This window comes from Lethenteron reissneri, chromosome 48 (assembly GCF_015708825.2).
Source record: "Lethenteron reissneri isolate LAM-NWPU_2019-01 chromosome 48, ASM1570882v1, whole genome shotgun sequence".
Lineage (NCBI taxonomy): Eukaryota > Metazoa > Chordata > Hyperoartia > Petromyzontiformes > Petromyzontidae > Lethenteron > Lethenteron reissneri.
Window position 1 is genome coordinate 3,306,304 of NC_083826.1, and position 15,466 is coordinate 3,321,769.

Here is a 15,466-nt window from a genome sequence, read left to right on the forward strand (position 1 = left end):
GTCTTACTTTTAATGCAACTTCTGGTGCTGCATGCTTTTGCTGATGACCTTGTAGTCTGGTACACAGTATTATTAAGTAATATCACAAGTATTTTAAATTTAGTTCCAAACTGATTTTTTTTTTCAACTCAAAATTGTCTGGGAGCCATATGCCGTCACCGGAAGAGCCATATATGGCTCGCGAGCCATAGGTTCCCGACCGCTGGTCTCCACGAAACACAGCTTGTGTGATTAGATTTATGTTCATTATATAATGCAGAGATATGCATCAACGACAATTAAATTACGACAGCAGCTCTCATGCTGCCCCAGCTCTGCCTCCCCGCCTTCACCAACTCGCTAGTGACCTGCGCGGTGAAGTATGGTCAAAAGAAACCCCCACCACCACTCATCAAGACGTGTTGAGAGCCCTCTCTGCCCGGCAGCGCGTTGACAAAAAGAGGTCCCCCCTCCCTCCCTCCCACGTGTAAATTCAGAGCCCCATTGATTCGGAAAATCAATTCGTCTTATAATGACAAAAAACACTGACGGTTATTGGATGGAATGAATCGAAGTGTTACTTTTAAGTGAGCAAGTCAACACCTGGCAAATCGGGGTTGCATTTCCAGGCACAGCATTAATTATGTAATTGCATTTTTTTTGTAAAGCATTAGGCACCTATGCGCGCTACGAAATTACGTCTAGAGGTTAAATCTCTGAATTGGCACGCGCAGGGGATTCGCAGTCACGCACGTTGATCCCGGCCAGGGGCGATTGAGCGTGGCGTCAATGAAAAAGCAAAACGCCTTGCGGGCGCTTTTACATAGGACAACGCCTCGCAACCATCGTCCAGCCCACGTGGCGGCGCTGCCCTGGGGGCGTTTTGAGTTTCGGAATCTCGCTTTTGCTGGCGTTTGAGCGGCGTCTCGCGCGCGTTTCCTGCTCGCGGGAGTGGACGAGGCAAAGCACGAATCATGTCGTTTTCTTACCAGGGTACAAACGCACACAAACAATATATCTACCGCGCATTCACTGTCTTTCAAGCCGATCGGCGTTCAGCAAGAACGAGTGTTTTTAAATGCCGGTAGAGTTTAAAAAAAAATTGGTCGCTTTTATGCGCCGTTCGTGGTGAATGTCGTCGGTTTGAGCGCGGTGATGCGAGGCCTGGGCCTGGTTCAGGCTGTGCGCGTTGCGTCCCTTTAATTGCGTTTTTTTAGAACGACGTTAATGATGCACGTTTCGCTACTTTACAGCGACAATGTAAGCCTTTGCGAGCGGGCTAGCGAGGCGTGTAGAGAGAGTTGCGAGGGAAACGAGCGCGACTTTTACGTCGATTAAACAGAGCCGCGCGGGGTCATGGCCTACGGCAGGGCCGCCCTTGGTATCGGCAATTACCTTGGACTTTGAACCGAATAGTACAAAATCACACGATCAAAGTGCATTATAATACAACATTGGTCGTGTGGTGATGGTGGTGGTTTATTAATTGCATCGGTACGTGTGTGTGTGTTTAAGATGGTGCCTAGGCCGCCGGGTTACAATCAATGGGGAAACCAATGTTTTTTTTGACCGCGCAGATGTGTAAAACAATAAAACAGGCTCTGAAGTAATTTAATACATCTGCTCCGGACGTTTAAAAGCTTTCAAATGAGATGCGCCTCATTGTTTTGGACAAGCAAGATATATTGCTCCCGAATTTGAATACCACCCAGCCCGCGTTATTTGAGTATCCGGTCGTCACGTTAACAATGCATCTGGGATGGGGCGATTAAGAAGCGATTGATTGAACTGTATCTTTTTTATCATTCGTTTCCAAACGCAGTACTCTGCTGTTGTTCCATTGTTTTATTATTTCACATCTCATTGCTGAAGTCGTATCATTCTTCTTGCGCGAGGCCTAACGTTTGCCAAAGTGTGAATTTAACGCATTTTAAATGCTAAATCTCAAACGTTGCTTTCAAATGTCTACCGGTAAGCTTCAATTCCATCGGGCCACGATGTATAAATGGTAAATAGAATACCGTGGGACAAAGGGGAGGGGGGGACACACGCATCTTGGACAGCTTTGAAAGGGATTCTAGTTGAGGTTATGTTCGGAGGAGAGCGGCGAGTGCGAGGCGCGCCACACGGCAGAGCAGGAAACGTGTTGAAAGATAGGATTGAAAACACCTCTGAGAAACGTGTGTGTATATTTATCCTGTATTAGTACTTATGTAATGTGCAGAGTTTAGGAAGTTGACTACTGTGCCCGCAAATGCGGGAAAAGCAACGGGAGTATGAACGCTACCGGTGCTCATGGATTTTTTTTGGCCAATTATAAAGCAGATTTTTGTCCAAAGACCTTCCATAATTCTCGATTTGAAGTTTTCGTGACTGCAAGGATTCATACTCTCTGGTTTTTTCGGTAAAGTCACGTAGGTAAAAAAAATAATAAATTAAATCACGACCTTTTCGGAGGCAACACAAGCTTCCGTCTTCAGGTGGAACCGTCACAGCAAAATTACTGTATCAAGTTTTCAGTTAAAAGTATTAACACCAATTATATAGTCTACGTGTAGGGTTGAGCGGTTAGGAAACGTACTTAAGACTGCTTTTCTTGCCACAATTATGCGGGGACAGTAGTCTCGGCTATCTTATCTGTATTTATAGGTGTGTATTTCAATATTATCTGCATGGCTAATATATACGATTTACTTATTCCTCTCGTTGTATGGTGCGGCCTCTACCTTAGATTCATTTAACACAAGTAATAACCAGTTCTCTGGCGACTCAAGACAAGCGGCGCCCGCTTACTCTTCGGAGAGGCCTACGGATGGTTACAATTACAACACCGCCGGATACGGTTATGGACAAGCAGATAACGCCTCCGCAAACACAGGTGCCATGGGTAAATGTAAAAAGCGCAAATACACCGGCCGTGTGTAAGATGCAGTCTCTGCAGCCGTCTCTATATTAATGATCCTCAGGACATCGGTCGCAATGCATCGAGTAACATTAAAGTTGTCGTAGCTGTCGGAATTGTGGCTTAGGTGGTTTGGAAGGGATTGAGTTAGAAGCCGAAAAATTGGTCCGTAGAATTTAAACTAGCCGAAGTTTTAACATTTTTAACTTTCAGCACTGTGTGCAACAGCTCATGTTTAAAGCTACAACTTCCATTGGTTCTGATTCATAACAGTTATATTCATCTTCTTGGTTCTTTCGGTAAAGTCACGTAGAAGGGAAGTAATAAAATAATAAAAATAAAACATAATAAAACAATTCTCACGACGTTTCGGCCACAACGCAAGCAGCCGTCCTCAGGTGAAAACCAGGTCCGTCGAGGCGACAGAGTCTGAATGAAACAGCACACGAGCTTGGAGCATATATATAAGCTGGGCGCATTGACAAAGGAATTTGCATATCAAAAGGAATTTAGCATATTTATGGGAAATGCAGGAATGTAATTAGTACTGCATATGCATGTGCATTATACAGTTATATTTTAATACCAAGTCGGTGTAGTGTCAGTGCACGTCTTGATTCATTCTTAGAGTACGGGCTAGGAAGGCTCTCTTCCCTCCCCCATTCACCCCCTTTCGTGGACGCCCGGCTCGCCTCACTCAGGAGGTATCTAGACAAGGACTTGAACCTTTAGCCTGCCAAAGAAACCAAACACTTTTAGCAGTTGTACATCACTAAATAAGATACAAATAAAATAAACAGTAAAATAATCAAGGTTAGTTTCATTTTCCTTTACAAATGTAGATGTCCATTTTTCTGTTGTTAAACATACTCATGCCATCACACGTAAAGTTTAAAAAAATTCCATGTAGAATGAATGTTCATTGCATTGCCATGATGTCCCCAGTGGTGCCACGTTCAGCCAATCACTGCAATACTGCACGTGCAACACACTTTTTGTTAACGATTCTGAACAAAGTTACGTCCGAACTATCGCCTTCACTGATGTACGAAGTAACACAAGAAGTTGGTCGGCAAACATTTATTTTTTACAACTAAGTTTAACCATTTGACTATAGATTTTGAACACATTTTGTAAAAAAAAACTTTAAACATTGGTAAAGCTAAAGTGGATTTTCAGAATAGTTTTTTTTACTCTGTTTATTGACCGACGCCGTGGATCGAGTTGGTCACATTGGTTGTACTCGAGATGCATTCATCCGAATCAATAACATGCGAGGATTGCTGCGCTCAGAAGTGCTGGCTCATTGCCATGTGGACACATCCAGCAGGTGCAGGGATTGTGAACCTGACCCAATTGTTAGCGACATCATACCTACAACAATAGCATTACGAGCCAACACGCATGCAAGCGTTATGTCAAGAGATGGCTTTGTAAAGACCCGAGAGTATACATAAATGCTCTAGATATTAACACCACTGTTTGCCCAACAAGACCTCGAGTTTACGTATTTTTTGTCATGAAATATGATGCAAACATAGCTTTGTGAAGGTTTGTTTTCAAAGAGAATTGGGAATTGTCTTCCATCATTGCTAGCCCTGGGGTGTAATGTGTTATATTGCAGGAGTTGTGGATATGTTGGCAGTGCAGTTAAATACGCAACATTTAATAGCATATTAATGTGTAGTCTCATGCTTGCAACTGTAGAATATGCATGTTAATTTTGTAGATATAGGGTTTGCGTATGTATGACCAGATGTAGCCCATTGAGACCAGAGTTATTTTTTTACAGGGGAGATCTTGTACTCCAGTAAAAGTTGGCAGCTTCTGTTTTGTGCCGATCTTTAATTGTAGAGGGTTTCATTGCATCTAAAAAAATTACAATATCACAGGGCCAGGTTTTTCCATGAAGCCTTTTAACTCCATTTGCACCGTGGGAAAATAAATGCAGATATAAGGAGTCAAACAATTATTGGTGAATTTCATTACCATATTCAGATTATCTATTGCCCAACGAACCTTCTGAATAAATGTATCCCAGCTGCATTCCGTATAACCAGGCGAACAATGGATTGGCTTTTGTGTCACCAAGTCTACATAGCAGAGTGTGGCCTGTTAAAAATTTCACTTGGCATCCTGATGTTCAGGGCAAGAGCCGGTCAGTGCATTAGTGTTTTCATCTCCGTAGTGAAACACACCACTGAATTACTTGTTCATTTCATATATAACCAGCAATTCACAGAGGCAGCGCATTTTATTTACGATGAGTATAGCCTCTCTTCTTTCTTCACCCCTTCTCATGTTTGGGTCTCAAGGCCCTGCAGGTTCAGGTGCACAAAACAGCTCAACTGCAGCCAACCTCTTAATGCAGGTGGTCAACATGCTGAAGTCTGATGGGACACCAGCCGATCAGTGTATGCAATTTCCTTTCCATTCCACGGGCTAATTTACTCCTCAAAACGATTTACTTTGCTGCGTTTGGGATGGATGCATGTCAATGACCAATTTCTAGACCGTCGCCTCACCGTTGAACTTGCTGTATTTGCAGAGACCAGTTTGATAACATGATGGGCTTAGTGCAGTGTTGTTTCTTACCAGCCCCTCATGCATGCCACCAGATGTGCAGTGCCTGTTAGTTGCATTGTTTTTGTACCAGCGGCTAAAATGTTTTTCATAAGACTTGATTGACATCCTTGAAGCAGTTCTTTCATGCAGATCATTTGACTCGTAATGGTAACTCCGTCTTAAAACGCGTCTTTGGCAATTGCAAATACACATTTTTGTTGTTGCGGTTATTGGCAGGGGCCTAACAAACCTGTTTGTTTTTCTAGCTGCCACCTCTGCCTACCCCACCCAGCACACCGGGTAAGTGACCATGATAACTACTACATGTCTGTTGTAGTCTGTAGTTCAACGACACTGATTTTGGATCACTCCACTTTTGCCCCATAAGGGAGCATACCTAAATCTCGGCACCTTGCTTAACAATGCCCATCATGCTGAAATTACATTGCAACACCCCCCCCCCCCCCCCCGGTCACCGATTGCATCAATATTCACGTATGCTTGCCACAGCCGACATTTTACATTAACGGCGCCCTTAGACTTTGGTCCAGAACAGGCTCAATCGTGGCACTAAACATCCACTTGGAAACAGTCCATAACTTGACTATCTTGCCTTTGGCCAGGTTTATTGTCATAACGTTCTAACCTGCCTTTACTGGACATCTGTGAAAGAGCTGTATAGCTCATCAGATTCAAGTATAAATATTCTATTCCGAATTTATGTAGCACCCTTTCTGATGAGTAAATTGTTTGCGATTCAGGTTTTGCACTAAAACAAAATGTACTTGCACTATTGACCCTGGCAGCCTTTTTTTCGGGCACTTAAGCATGCTTTTCTAGACAAAAAGTTTGTTTTGATTTATTTGGCACCGTGTTATGTAATTTCAAAATTGTCAGTGACATTTTATTGCAAACACATGTACAGGAGTAAAGACCCATATATACCTCCACCAATGCGGACTTTGTTGTCTTAAATTCAAATTAAAACAAAGTGGTACTTTGCAAACATAATTTTTTACTTAACACGTAGGTTTTTTTGTGTGTTAGGCCGTGTAATGCATTTCCTCGTAATTCATTTCATGGCTCAACAAAACATCGAGGAATCTTAAATGCTCAAGATGGATTTTAATTACCTGCTTTTGGATGATTTGGTCATATGTGATCACAGCTCACCAACCTTTAAACCTAATGCAAGTGCTTAAATGTACATCAAAATAAATGTCAGTGGATTTGTTGGCAATGCACTGCGATTTTCGTTTACACAATCGCTCTAAAAAGTCGTGTAATTCCACTTGTTTCTTCCTCTCATTCCACAGGGCTGATTCCTCTAACTACGGGTATGGGCAGACCAGCCAGTATGGGCAGACGGAGCAGTACGGCCAGTACGGAACGCAGCAGCAACAGCCGCAACAACAGGAGCAGTTTACACAATCTGGCCAGTATGGGACACAGCAGGGCCAGTATGGCCAGCAGCAGAGCAGTTTTGGCCAATCGCAGCAGTCTCAGCAGCAGGTGCAGCAGCAAGTGCAGCAGCAGCAGGATTATGGGGCTTCAAGCTTCTCGTCTGGCCCCAGCGATCGCGAGAGCCCCAGCAGAGGTGGCCGAGGTGCCATCCGCGGGATGACCGGGGGCAACGGTGGCAGTGGAGGAGGCCGCGTTGGGCTGGGCGGTCGAGGAGGGGGGTCCGGCCGGGGTGCGGGCGGCCGTGGCGGCCCCGGCAGAGGCAAGTCTGGCTGGTGGGGCCCACCGGGCGGCCAGGGCGGCTGGGCCAACGAAGGCCCCGAGTGGCCGGGCCAGGGTGGCGGAGGAGGAGGTGGATGGTGGGGGGGCCCGCCCTGCCAGGGGGGGTGGCAAGGTCCCTACGGCCGGGGGTTCCACCCTGGCAGGCGCGGGGGGCCGCCGACGCCGCCGGGCCCCCCTTTCCGTGGCGGCCCTCGCGGGATGTGGCCCCCGCCTCCCGGGATGTTAAACCCCCGCGGGGGGAGAGGGTTCGGATTTAACCCCTTCCCGGGCCGTCCCGTAAGTACCACCAGCCCAGGCTCACTGGCAGCACTGCCAGCTTTGAGCTTCAGCCGCCTTTTAATGAGTTAATTGCGGGACTCTCGCTCTCTCTGATAAACTTATACCATTGTGCATATTTCACATACACAGATAACCTATCCGTGCGCGCGTGTGTGAATGCACGAGGAATGCGATCATGCACACTGTGTAAAATGGAAAACGATGAGTGCAAATGGTGGTGAGTGTAAAAAGGCCCTGCATTTCAGTTCGACAGGCCTTCACTGTTTTTTGTTCAAAGGATTTAACTGAAAATATGTACAGAATTGTACACCGTATTCAAACACTTCACGAGCGTACAGAGCCACTTTAATTGATCACCTGATGATTCATATACAACTTTGTCCCCCGAACCACTTGACCATGCATTATAAACCACCGGGCCATTGTGGCGAGATGCTAACTACCTCTCCTGGTATACGGGAAGTCATGGGTTCGATCATGACCCTTGATCACGCGGATTTTTCTCCAGTTTTTCCCTCCACATTTAGAAACATGCTTTTGGGGGACTATATTTGCTCCTATACATTTCCATGTGATAAGCCACTTTGTTGAGCTATCATCTGTGGCCAGGTCACTTCTGAAAAAGTTCTGTAGAGCTCATTGGGCCTTACCTACTAAAACATTTTAAATATTTGCGTTTAGTCATGGAAAATGCACGGTTTGCATTTTGTTGCGTGGTTTTTTTAGAGGCCCGCGTGGCTTCCGCCCGACCAAATGCGCGCGGTACGCTTGTGAAGTGTTTGGTGCGTGGAGCTGCTGTGCATCTTGGTCGCCGCGTTCTGAGGCACGTGTTGCTGAATGTAGTTTCCACAGAGGGGAGGCATGCCCTGGATGATGAATCCAGCATTGAAGAGGAAGAACTTCAACCAAGGCGGTACCAAAAAGAAGGCGGCTAAGCACGATAAGGACAAGACAAGTGAGACCTGCACCCACATTTGTATTTTCACGTTCAATTCCTTGAGTTCCAGTTGGTTATAAATTATCACCTGCAGTGTTGTTGTTTAACCACAATCATCATTTGCGGTAAATCAACGTAGAGCGAGTTTCAATATGACCGTGTATTAAACACTGGTGAACAATATGTATAGCCAACGCACATTGATTGTAAAAACCTTTTCAGATTTTACTTTCTCATATTTCTTGAGGTTCATAGTTTATAATGTTTACAATCTCAGCTCGTGTAAGTACACTGTCCTAAATTGTGTTTTTTTTTTGCTTTCCTAATGAAGAGAAAAAAGACAGCAAGGTCAAAATGATGGAGAAAACAAGCAAGAGGTGAGTCACCGGTTTATTAAAAAGCCAGGCAGGTGCTCTGCTCTAACACACACACAGCTTCCATCGGCGGTGGCTGTACCGCACAGAGCTTTGCAGTTCAGGTGGCCGCTTTGTTAGAGCTAAAACGTGTGCGAAGATTTCGTGCAGAAAATCGTCTTGGTGGGTGGTGCCTTTTGAGCGTTTTTCAAAGGATTACCTACAGTCGGCGTTTGTTGTAAAGGAATGTGACGGGCGATGGTCTTGATTTTTAGCCTCATTGTTAACTCTAAATTGTTAAATAAAAAAAGTGCATTTCGCTAAGGTTATTTTAAAGATGCATCTTGATGAATTTTTTAACAAAGTGAGCATCAGTCTTCTGGGTTCCTATTATGTCTGTATAAACATTTTTTTTTTATATAAATTATATGTTACCAGAAATGTACCGCAATGGAAATAGTGGCATCATCGGGCTTGGCAGAAATAATGATTATAGTTTCATAATAAAATTTCAAGTCAAGATTGTTATCTAAATGGGCTAGTTCACATAGGTGCATATACACACACACACCAAAGTTAGCAAAAATTCAAAGAACCCGACACTTTGGTGCCTTGATAATTCTTGGGACTTGATAATGCTCAAAGCTCAAGAGAGCGTTGAGCATTATCCAGGAAGGATTAACTTGTGATCCGTACAAACTCTGGTGCAAAAGAATTTGCCAGATCCACTACGTAGCATAAGCAAAACATAAATCATGTATTATAATATTGCCTCTGACAACCGAGGCTTTCAGTACATTGGTTTTTGTGGTCGTGCTGTCAGGGTCCGTGATGTTTTATCGGCCCGTAGCGTGTAGTGTTCGGCACGGTGTTCAACGTTTTGCCGAGCGCTTCATCAAGTCGGGGCGCTAAACGCTGTAGTTTTTAACACCCCGCAGAGTATTTTGCTGCCTTAATTTGTGGTGGCGAGATGTTAACGGCCTTGTCTGGTATACAGGAGGTCGTGGGTTCGATCCCAAATCCTGACGCCTGTATATTTGTAGTTTGCCGTGTGTGGTCACGTGGATTTTTCTGCGGGTCCTCTAGTTTTTCCCTTCACACTTAGAAACACGCGTTTAGAGTAAGCCACTTGGTTGAGCTATCGTTTGTGGCCAGGTCACTTCTGAATAAGAGCTATAAAGCTCAGTGGGCATTACCTGGTAAAATAAAAAAAAATTAATTTCGCGTGCGGGTAGACGCCGCCCGCTGCTAATGTGGACGGCGCTAACGTACGGCGCCGCGATCTCCTTGCAGACTCAAGTACTACTGCTCGCTGTGCAAGTACTCAAGCAGCAACGAGGAGGAGATCACCAAGCATCTGGAGGGTGAGGAGCATGAGAAGGTGCTCGCCATCGTCCAGAAGCACTTCCCCGAGGACAAGTTCGTGGCGCCGTTCCTGCAGGCGAGTTTCCCCGCGCGCGTGGTTTCGATTGGTGCGGTGGTGTCGAGTAAACGATAAAGGTAGCAGCCCTTCCACTGCGCGATTTCTTCGCTGGATTCCCGCACCTCCGATTAGCACGGTTGGCGACATACGGTGCGAAAGAAGTTCAACACGTGTGAAGCGCAACCCCCGATGTAGGGCGCTGCGTTTCTCTGCCGATTGCTGGATGACAAACATTGCAGTGTCGTGTCGGTGCGCTCTGCCCGCGGCTTTTAAGTCGGCTGTGTTGTTTTGCTCCCCAGGCGAATTTGTTCAGAAAGGTGAAGAAAACTACCGCTGGCAGGAAGGCTTGGGAGGAGGCCAACAGCGCTCCATTCAATTTCAAGGATCCCTTGGATGGTAGGACTGCACATGCACACTGGAACGCTTTGCCATACGCTCGTTTCAGACTGTGGCTTCGCGACGCCTCTCACTGTCCTGTGGCTAGACTGGAGGGCGAGTTTCTCCTTCACTTCTCCGCACAAAGTGCTGCTCATTTTATCGATCCCCGAGGGTTGATGAATAGTCAACCTTCGACCAGGATTTGAACTCTCAGCCGCAAGGTTGTGAAGGCCAGTGCCATGCTGACCTTTGTCAAACAACATCCCCACTGTCACCAACCCGTACTCACCAGCGTGAGGAGGTTTGGTCAAACAATTGGTGTGGGTTAGGGAAAGGAAGGGGTGAGGGGTGGGGTGTCTCGGTTGGTTCAGACATCGCTCGTCACCAACGTTAGCCGTGGCTGGAAATCAAACTCGGGATGCCGCTCGCAGTGCAGTCCGCTAACGGCTGCCACCTGCGTTTCTCCAGTAAGCGTTGGGTCATGAGAGGTGACCAGGTGGCTCTCTGTGCGTGGCCAGGTGCTGTTTGCCCCCCCCCCCCCCCCCCCGGTAAGGAAAAAGTGTTCCTCACCCCTATTCTAAACGTACGCGTTGTTGCTTGCTGTTACCCCCCCTGCCCAGGGATCGAGCTGTCTGACTGCATGCGCAAGGCCACCGTGGTGCAATGCTTGGCCTGCAAGATGTTCATCCCTCTGGCTCGGGGCCCCGTCATAAGCCACATGCAGTCCATGATGCACATCGAGGCGGAGCAGGTAACGGGCGCGCACGAACGCATCCACGCGTCTTGTCTCCCGCTTTTCGTCATCGTTATTTGGTACGTTTCTTATTCGTGCCATTGTAGCGAAGGTGCTGTGTTTCTGCAGTAGTTTCACTGCTCTCTCGGGGGTGATGTTGCCACATGTGATGCCAGTTGAGAATATTTGCAGTGTGCATTTTTGTTACTCGGAAAATATGGCCCGAGATGCGAGCGCGCAATGGCCCACTCTTATTTAAACCACGTCCCTCCCCCGTGGCAGGGCTACACCGAGGTGAGCGAGCGGCACATGGTGCACGTTGCACGCTCGGTCGTCACGAGCCAGAAGAACGCCATCTACTACGAGCGCTTCAAGAAGGTGAGATCCAAAATGCGCCAGTACCTGCCTCCCCCTCTCTAAACCCTAGTCTGTGTGTGCGGCCCACAGGCCATTATGAGCAAAAGGCCCTCCCGCAAGCCGACAAGGGGCATTTGACATTCAGCTCGCCCCACTACAAGATGTTCTGTACCACAGTTCTATCAGGATTGTAACGGTTCTTTTAAAGTAGCATTACCCTTGAGGTTGCCAGGTGGCTTGGGTCACTTCTGTGAGCCGCTGAGATCCTTTGTTCGATTCCAGGTCTCGCCCACGTGCAGTTAAAACCTCGAGTGGGAGCGAGTTGATCGGCATAAGTTTGACGTCGCGATAATATTTGATCGCGTACAATTTGACGCTGCGCTTAATTTGTTTAAGTTCTAGCGTCGCATTTTACTTGAGCAAGGTGGGCGGGAAAGGATTGGGGTTTGCCCTGCTTGCAGGCAACTGAGATGTGTGATAAGGCAACTCGATTCCGTGCGTCCTCCGGTTTCTCCCGGCGTTCCGCTCGACCAGGGCGAAGACCCCTTCGTGGACGAAGACGTGAGCAAGGATGACGACGACGACGAGGCGGAGGCCGGGCACGGCGACGAGGGCGACGAGAGCCACATGGAGGAGGGCGGCGAGGAGGAGGAGGGGGGGGCGGCCACCGAGGAGGACGGCGCCGCTGCGGGGGAGCCCGGCGAACACCAGCAAGGAGGCGCGAACGAGGAAGAAGCGGGGGAGAAGGTAGAGGGGCCCGGCGGCGGCGACGACGACGAGGAGGTGGCGGAAGGCTTTGCCCTCGAGGGCTTTACCGAGGGGGACCCAGGGGAGAACGGAGCGGAGGGGGCCAGCGCCATGGAGGGGCAGGACGAGGGGAATGAGTAAGGGGAGAGTGGGAGGGGGGGGCGGCGCGCGCTCGCGGTGGGGGGGGGCGGGGTGCTGGGAGCTGCCCACAAGTAGTTGGGGGGGGGGGGGGGGTGTTGCACAGAGTTGGTTGAAACTTTACAAGAATAAACCGAGCGTGCAGGTTTTTTTTGCCTCGCCACTTTGTTAACACTGGCGTGGCGTTCCCGGGGTCGGCCGCGTGCCGAGCGTTTGTTCTCGCGAGCTTTCGTCGCCGCCGCCGCGGGCGTTAAAAGTGGTAAAGTTACTTGGCCATGCCCACAGTAGTGGCGCGGTGGTGTAAAGCTCGAGAGAGGAGACGGGCAACACGTGGCCTTGTCCAGAAGGCTTGTATACTTTAAAAGAGTACGTCTGTGGCCGAGTGACCGAGTGCAGTTGTGGCAGTCGTGAGGGGGAGGGCGTGCGTACGTTCGTTGCGTTGGACCATTTCTCGTTTAGCGATCGCCTCGGAAAGCGGCAGTTATGTCAGGCAGTCTGTCAACTATGTCTTCCCTCGCCCCTCGTATTTAAGCTTCAAAGCGTGGGGGGTGGGGGGGGAGGAGCTCCATGAATAAGCGTTGTACGGTCACAACCGTGGCGACGCCACTTCCTCCGCAGCACGTGGCAGCCGTGTGTGTGTGTGTGCGCTGCCCTCCGGCCGCAAGCGTCCGCCCCGTCCTTCCTCCCCGTGCAGTTCTCACAATGTGGTTGTTGGTGTTTTTGGCAAGTAAAGCTTCCACCTATTTTCAGTGGGGCTCTCTCGTCTGAGAAAACGTAGGTGTTTCTATCGCCGTGTATTGCAGGTGTACGGCCGGCTAGCTTCTTTGTTTTTCATGTTTCTCGTGATACCCCGAAGGACCCCGTGATGGGAGATTGTGCAGCATCATTTACGCGCAACGCACGTGTCCGTGGCGATGTGTGATCGCCGTCAGTTTTTTTGTGAAAATCGGGAAAAGGCATAGAAAGTGAAACCTTTTGATTGACGTTCGTAAAGTCCATCTTTTAAAATATTTAAGTGACGGAGGATGTAATGCCACCCAAAGGAAGGTTTATTAAAAAGGACAAGGTTTTTTGTTACTTGGTCTGAGGCCGTTGCTTAGAGAGCCATTTTTAAACGCAAGTGTGTGAATTAAGCGCCCTTGATTGTGCAGCTGTTCCAACCGAGGGCTGTTTTCCCCTGTTGTTACTTTTCATTCAACTCTTGATAGATATGATTGCATTTTTTTAATATAAAAGCATTTCCCATCTTCCATTTGACTTTTCATTCGGTATGTGCTGGGTCCGAGTCACTTTGTACAATTTTAAGTTTCGCCCCAAAGGGTTATTTTTTGCTTGCTGGGAATTATGAAGTTTTTTTTTATTAGTACATTTTTTTTAGCTTTTCACACCACGCTTAAACAAATGCTTCCACTCCCAACTGAGCCTGAAATGGGGGAGGTCGAATTGTCCGAAATAAAATGTAATTCATATACACAGCGGAGAGGCGACAGTCGTTATTTGCCTGGTGTTTTTGTGGAGACTGCCATATTTACCTGGCTTTACCCCCCCCTGCCCCCCCCCCCCCCATTTGCCGTTTTAATTGCAAGTGTCACGTGGTAGTTTTAAATGAATTTGTAAATGTCTGATGATTAACTGTGTTTAGTTTTTGCAGATTTCCCATCCCAAGGTTAAAATAACAATAAAAACTGAAAAATCTAATCCCTGTGAAGTATACTTTTTCAGCCACTTTAATGAAATTGATTAGTTAATGCTTAGTCCTATGACAAGGGTCATGTATGTGGACTTTAAGGAACTAAATATAAAACTGAAAAGTTCGCAAGCATGGAATTGATGCACACTTGGAATTCCACTAAGAGTTTAAAAACAGGATCCGATCAAAATAAGCAGGCTTGGTGAGGACCTTCCAATCTTAGTTGTTTTCGTCATCAACCAGTTTAAGTCATAACTGGCTGTGATGTTCCCATCCTGCTACCTTCTGATGTTATTTTCGGTGAAATTTCTCACACCAACACAGCCACTTAAGAGGCTGTTCCTGATGACGACCGCTTGTGTTGCGATCGAAACGTCATAGTTTTGTTATTTTCTTTGAACCCATCTACGTGACTTTACCGAAAGACCCAAAGAATATGAATTCTTGCAGTCACGAAAGATCCAAGGTAGAAAGGGGTTGATGGCCAGTGGTTGAAACGAATGGAGTGGCGGTCGAAGACTGAGGGCTTACACTCGCGTATCCTCTGCGGGACTCATCACTGGCGCAAGCTACCACCTGTGGTACTGCTGGCCCTCGTGGGGTTGAAGTGCTGGCATCGTCAGCCCTGTGCAGTGCCTCTCCCCTTGAACCTGGAGCAGTAGCCACGAGGTGGCGCTCTTGCACTGCATACAATGCGTATGTTTAACTTCTTTCGCACTCTCCGTAGCCAACCGTAAATCAGAAAATGGAAAACTGGAGGAATACGATGAGCTTTAAAGCTTTTTTTTCACATGTCCAGTACGTCCAACAGCGCGATGATTTGTGGTGGCACTCAAATGTTCGTTTCCCCCGCACGGCTGCTCAGGTCAAACATGTGGGCCGTGTCTGCATGCAGCGCGCTAAACCCTGCACGGAGAAGCTGCGATGGGGCACCAATGAGAAACTCCACAGCGCTTCAACTGTGAAGTTGAGAACCACCCAGCATGGAGATGACCTCATCTGGACAAGTGATCTCCCACGTACCCAGCTCTCTCTCAGGAGCCGACTGTAGTCACTCGCTCACTCAACTTCCAAGTGTGCCTGTGCCTGCTATTTGCCGTAAAGAGTCCATCATTCTGACGGGGTCCACCCTTTTCACCTGATCCTAAGCACCACACCCTGTCCCATTCATTTGCACCTCAACTCGAAGACCTCATCCCTTCAAACTAGATAGCCTCCCTGTTGCCTTGAGCTCCACCACCC

The 15,466-nt window shown here is 47.6% G+C and overlaps 1 protein-coding gene across 5 annotated transcripts; it reads left to right on the plus strand.

Moving 5' to 3' along the window:
* Positions 1-854: 854 nt before the first annotated feature.
* On the plus strand, positions 855-14,232 carry LOC133354590 (DBIRD complex subunit ZNF326-like). 5 transcript variants are annotated; one of them, XM_061571549.1, is made up of 12 exons: positions 867-972; positions 2,711-2,866; positions 5,197-5,295; positions 5,713-5,746; positions 6,763-7,465; positions 8,312-8,423; positions 8,737-8,782; positions 10,052-10,199; positions 10,481-10,577; positions 11,180-11,310; positions 11,575-11,670; positions 12,184-14,232. In XM_061571549.1, the coding sequence occupies exons 1-12, from the start codon at positions 954-956 to the stop codon at positions 12,535-12,537; spliced, it is 1,995 nt and encodes a 664-aa protein (XP_061427533.1). In that variant the 5' UTR covers positions 867-953; the 3' UTR covers positions 12,538-14,232. The 5 variants fall into 5 exon arrangements, with proteins under 5 accessions (XP_061427538.1, XP_061427533.1, XP_061427534.1 ...); XM_061571550.1 differs by having other exon boundaries at positions 2,711-2,857; XM_061571551.1 differs by lacking the exon at positions 5,197-5,295.
* The last annotated feature ends 1,234 nt before the right edge of the window (positions 14,233-15,466 follow it).

Coding starts and splice junctions, on each gene's coding strand:
- LOC133354590 (XM_061571549.1), top strand. Junction 2,867..5,196: donor CGCAAACACAGGTGCCATGG/GTAAATGTAAAA, acceptor TTGGGTCTCAAG/GCCCTGCAGGTTCAGGTGCA. Junction 10,200..10,480: donor TCGTGGCGCCGTTCCTGCAG/GCGAGTTTCCCC, acceptor TTTGCTCCCCAG/GCGAATTTGTTCAGAAAGGT.